This window comes from Rasamsonia emersonii (assembly GCF_000968595.1).
Source record: "Rasamsonia emersonii CBS 393.64 chromosome Unknown ctg1118621762405, whole genome shotgun sequence".
Lineage (NCBI taxonomy): Eukaryota > Fungi > Ascomycota > Eurotiomycetes > Eurotiales > Trichocomaceae > Rasamsonia > Rasamsonia emersonii.
The window spans coordinates 1-4241 of NW_013562557.1; the positions used below are offsets into that span (position 1 = coordinate 1).

The following is a 4241-nucleotide window of genomic DNA, read 5'->3' on the forward strand; positions in this document are numbered from 1 at the left end:
GGGCGGATAGCAATAACTGTGCCAGATAGCGTACAATTGATATTCGCAGAGGTAAACCTCGTCAGTCCATATCCAGAATCCATGTTGAAAGTGTATTCTCTTCAGTCTCTGTCAATTTTCGACAATTGGCGATTGAATCTTTGCGAGAAGTAGTCCCACTGACACGTGTTATTAAGGTGCTTTTAGGCACGTCAAATGCATCTGCAGCCTTTTGGATTGATGGAAATTGGCCCTTTTTATAGGCCTGAAGGGCCAATTGAAGACGTTCCTCCCTAGATATATCGGCCATTAGGTGGTGGTGGGTGGTGGTGGTAGTAATAGTCAAAAACTCGGTGTTGGTGTTGTGGCTGACCAGCTCGGTGGTGTGACCAGCTCGGTGGTGGATTACGTTATATATAGTAGATTAGGTAAACCTTGCTGGTATGTACAGTATTTCCCCTTTGCACTTTGCACTTTGCGCCTGCTAGGCTAGGGTTTCTGAATTGAAATAAAATATATACCTGGTAGGATTCGGATCAAAAAGTCGGGTGTCGACAGACTGTCGGACTGATAGACATGAGCTGTTTGACACATTGCAATAATAATAAAAATAGCTAGTCTCCAGCGCATCTGCTCAGTGACAAGTAGTCATTTATTGATTGCTTTGTAGGTTAGGTAGTAAGTAAGTAAAGAGCTCAACATGGTCTTGTCTTGTCTCAGATGAGAGAAAAAAAAGTAAGGGCTTTTTTTTAGCTAAATCATAGTCATCGGTTATACATACCCCAATCAAATTTTTTAATTTTAATTAATTAAAGTCACTATAACTGTATATCTAGTAGATAAATCGTAGAGATACGCATGGTATTTATCATATGTTATATAAGACAAGCATAGAGGCATTATTCGTTTTGTTTTTTAAGAGAAAAGAAATCTGTACATACGTCTTTACAGTTAGTTATTTTTTTTTCTGCGTTGAGCAGGAAAATGAGGGGAAAGAATAAGAAGGAGAAATTAGAATTTCTTTCTTTTCTGCTCATTTTCGTATGAAGACTGTTAACATAAACTCTACATACTCCGTATAATATGATTGATTGATAGATAGCGATAACTCGCTGCGCACCTGTTACGCAAGACCGCAATCGTGTTTATGTATTTTCCATTGCAAAAAGAAAAAAAAAAGAAACCTTATATTTGTGTGATTTTGAATAATTTTACAGGATTGTTGGAAAAATTAGAAAAAAGCAAGAAAAAAAAAGGAGGAAAAAAGGAAAACGAGAGAGGGGGAAAAGAGAGAGAGGAAGAGGAAGAGGAGTAGCAAGCAAGGTATGGAACGACAGCAACAATAACGAAATAAAAACACCTCCCCTTTTGGGCAATCAACATCACATACTTGCAATAAATGAGACGATTCGAGTTGATGCAGATAGGATGATTATCGCATCTTACGTCTCTGTTTGGAGCACTCCCACAGCAATCCACTTGATATGCCAGTAGTATATATATACTATACATGCTGCTTCGCACTCATGGCCATCATCCCCTCAGTCGACTTGTTGTAATCGTCATAGGTGACAGTGACCTCCTGCGTCTGGTAGATGGTGGTATTGTTGGCGCGGCTCTCGCGCAGGATGCTGCGGCCATCGCTGCTGTTGTCATTGTCGTGGTCGTCGTTCTTGGGCGTGTGCTTGATGACCGTCTTGGACGCGCCCATGGGATTCATGCTGTAGTTGTACGTCGGGTCCTCTTCGTCACCGCCATCCCTGCCCGTCAGCTTGACGCTGCGCTTGGTGTATGAATAGTGATATCCGCCGCTGTTGCCGCCATCAGCCCCCGAACTCTGCCCCGTTAGGTGTTTGTACAAGGGCCGCAGCGCGGGAATGCTGACGCAGATGATGGTCACGGTCATTTCGCTGTTTGTCCACATGACGGAGCCGGTTGTTGCGTCTGTCAGCCACAATAGTCAGTTTATTGTTTATTGTTCAATCGAGAATGACATTGAGATGGGATGCTGCCTACAAAGGTAATCGGATGTCTCGCTCAGGACTTTCAACCCCGATGTCCGAATGATACCGCAAATACCAGCACTAGAGAAGACATAAGTATCATATTAGACCCTGGAGATATCGAGGTTATGATATCGAACGTACAACACGCCCAAACTCAACGACATGCAGATCGTAATCCGCTCCTTGCGCTTCATGTTCAGGTTCCACAGCGCGACCCAGGGGAAGAAGGCCAGGACGAAATCCAGCACGGCGGACCACGCTATCTACCGGTCAGCGCATCGATCTCGGTCTCATTCGTGGGCGAATGGCCACTGGCTTACCGCACATGATGGTGGCGACGGTGGTCAAGTCCAGGATGCAGTACTTTTTCGGAACGCGGGGATCCCAGATGGACTCGACCGGCACGCACTGAATGTAGAGGCAGATGCAGAGGAAGATGCTCAGGGCCATCATGGAGATGATCCAGAACCAGAGGAACATTTGATGCCTGCAGTTCGTCTGTCAGTGGACAGGACAAGAGATATCAATGTTAGATCCCACCATTTCTTGACGAGAATCCGCATCAAGAACACCACCACGGCGACTTTGCTGATTCCCATGGCCAGGGAGACGACACTCTGCCCGATGACGAGGATCTTGATGCCGGTCGCGATCTCGTCGATGGTCAAATACTGGACGTGGACGCCCATGCCGTACGTTGCGGCCGCGGTACACAGGCCGGCAAACGTGGTCATCAAGATCTATGCATTCTCATCAGACCGCGCAGACCAGACACTTGCGTATGTACATACCCAGGTGACGATTATAAGATAGTCATCCGCACCGACACTCGCGCGGAGGACGGTTCGAGTGTACAGACGCAGGATGATGACGGCGAGGTTGAGAACGACCTCGAACCAGAGGACGCCAACGAGCGTCGGGCCTTCTCCTCGGAGTGCCATGGTCGACTAGACAGAAGGAAGGTACGATATCAATCTATCTGCGAAGGACACGCAGACACTTTTTTTTTTCTTCTTCTTTTGTCGAAAGACAGTGTTTCCTCTCCCCATCCGGCTGCGATGCGATGGACTAGCTGAGATATGTGTATAGATATGGCAAGCATAGCATCACCTCAAACCCCTGCAACCGTTAGGGCTGCTGAATTAGGCCGTTGGAGGTGTAATTAGTCCTGCTGGCCTTGTCTCAGCCGTGCTCATTGGCCAGGGCAGACGAGACGACTGACGACCGGACAAGCACTTCCGTAACGCTGGGTCGGTCTGCTGGGGATATTTGACAGGGGTCTAGACAGTCGGTCTGGCCGTTGTGCTGGAGACCGGTGGATACTGCCTCTTGGTCTGGCAAGGAGTCGGCTCTGGCGCACTGATTCGGCGTTCGGAGGGCAGTTGATCATTGCCCTAGTTGCCTATAGTCCTCTTCTATTAATATTGGTCTTATAGTAACGGTATTATTATTACGGAGTCACGAGTGGCAGACAGATTCTGCAGAATACTTCGTCCGTACTATCGCTAAGCTTGCCTGCAGACTGGTCCGCTGCTGGCCATGATTATCGCCGCCGTCACAACGACTGCCCCGGCAGGATTCACACGATAAGTTATAGCAGTGATCGTCCTCCGGAAGGAATCTGCCATGGCTCCGGAGTGTTGGGTCGAATTTCACTCCCCGCGTTAAAGGAGAGAGTGTGTCTGCAGCATCACTCAGGCAGGATGCTCGTCAGGCAAGCTCAGGGGTTAGCCGTCACCGGTATGCAGCGACTTCAGGTAACGGTTTTAACGCAAACAATTAGTCTGACGACGCTTCGTAAGAAACAAAGACAAGTGTGATGTTAGTTATAGACATTAGTAGTGATGTAACTTGTAAGCTATACAGATATCTAAACAATAACCCCACAACTAAGCTAACAGTGTGAAGGATACAAAAAACACGTCTTTTTAGCGCGTCATTCGGCTCAGAGAGGCCTCTGAGCCCCTAAAAACCACCATGGAACCTCCCGATCCCCATGGTGGTGGTGTTATTCACGCGTCACCCCCGGCAAACGGCCACGCGGCAAGCCAGCTCACGGAAATCCTGGAGGTACCAGACACCCCAACCCCAAGCCGATGGAACATCACTGGACCTCTAGGGCTTGATATGAATGAGAATGATCAGGAAATGACCCAAAAACCGAAGCAGAACCCTCGAAAGGCACTAGAATCCTAGGGAATAGCTGGATACGAGGTCAGGCCAGCAAGAGCCATGGGATTGTCAAGCCGCAACGAC

The 4241-nt window shown here is 47.8% G+C and overlaps 8 protein-coding genes across 8 annotated transcripts; 5 read left to right on the plus strand and 3 right to left on the minus strand.

Moving 5' to 3' along the window:
- Positions 1-61: 61 nt before the first annotated feature.
- On the minus strand, positions 62-403 carry T310_10145 (Transposase Tan1; the record flags this gene model as incomplete). Its single annotated transcript, XM_013467418.1, has 1 exon — positions 62-403. A coding segment is annotated over one exon (342 nt), but the record flags the coding sequence as incomplete, so codon positions are not given.
- Positions 404-1188: 785 nt separating this feature from the next.
- Positions 1189-1473, plus strand: T310_10147 (uncharacterized protein; the record flags this gene model as incomplete). Its single annotated transcript, XM_013467419.1, has 1 exon — positions 1189-1473. A coding segment is annotated over one exon (285 nt), but the record flags the coding sequence as incomplete, so codon positions are not given.
- On the plus strand, positions 1463-1774 carry T310_10148 (uncharacterized protein; the record flags this gene model as incomplete). The annotated part of the gene is made up of 1 exon (XM_013467420.1): positions 1463-1774. A coding segment is annotated over one exon (312 nt), but the record flags the coding sequence as incomplete, so codon positions are not given.
- T310_10149 (uncharacterized protein) lies at positions 1484-1939 on the minus strand (the record flags this gene model as incomplete). Its single annotated transcript, XM_013467421.1, has 1 exon — positions 1484-1939. A coding segment is annotated over one exon (456 nt), but the record flags the coding sequence as incomplete, so codon positions are not given.
- A 39-nt stretch (positions 1940-1978) lies between these two features.
- Positions 1979-2314, plus strand: T310_10150 (uncharacterized protein; the record flags this gene model as incomplete). Its single annotated transcript, XM_013467422.1, has 1 exon — positions 1979-2314. A coding segment is annotated over one exon (336 nt), but the record flags the coding sequence as incomplete, so codon positions are not given.
- A 120-nt stretch (positions 2315-2434) lies between these two features.
- On the minus strand, positions 2435-2725 carry T310_10152 (uncharacterized protein; the record flags this gene model as incomplete). The annotated part of the gene is made up of 1 exon (XM_013467423.1): positions 2435-2725. A coding segment is annotated over one exon (291 nt), but the record flags the coding sequence as incomplete, so codon positions are not given.
- T310_10153 (uncharacterized protein) lies at positions 2519-3061 on the plus strand (the record flags this gene model as incomplete). Its single annotated transcript, XM_013467424.1, has 1 exon — positions 2519-3061. A coding segment is annotated over one exon (543 nt), but the record flags the coding sequence as incomplete, so codon positions are not given.
- Positions 3062-3424: 363 nt separating this feature from the next.
- T310_10154 (uncharacterized protein) lies at positions 3425-3805 on the plus strand (the record flags this gene model as incomplete). Its single annotated transcript, XM_013467425.1, has 1 exon — positions 3425-3805. A coding segment is annotated over one exon (381 nt), but the record flags the coding sequence as incomplete, so codon positions are not given.
- Between the last annotated feature and the right edge of the window lie 436 nt (positions 3806-4241).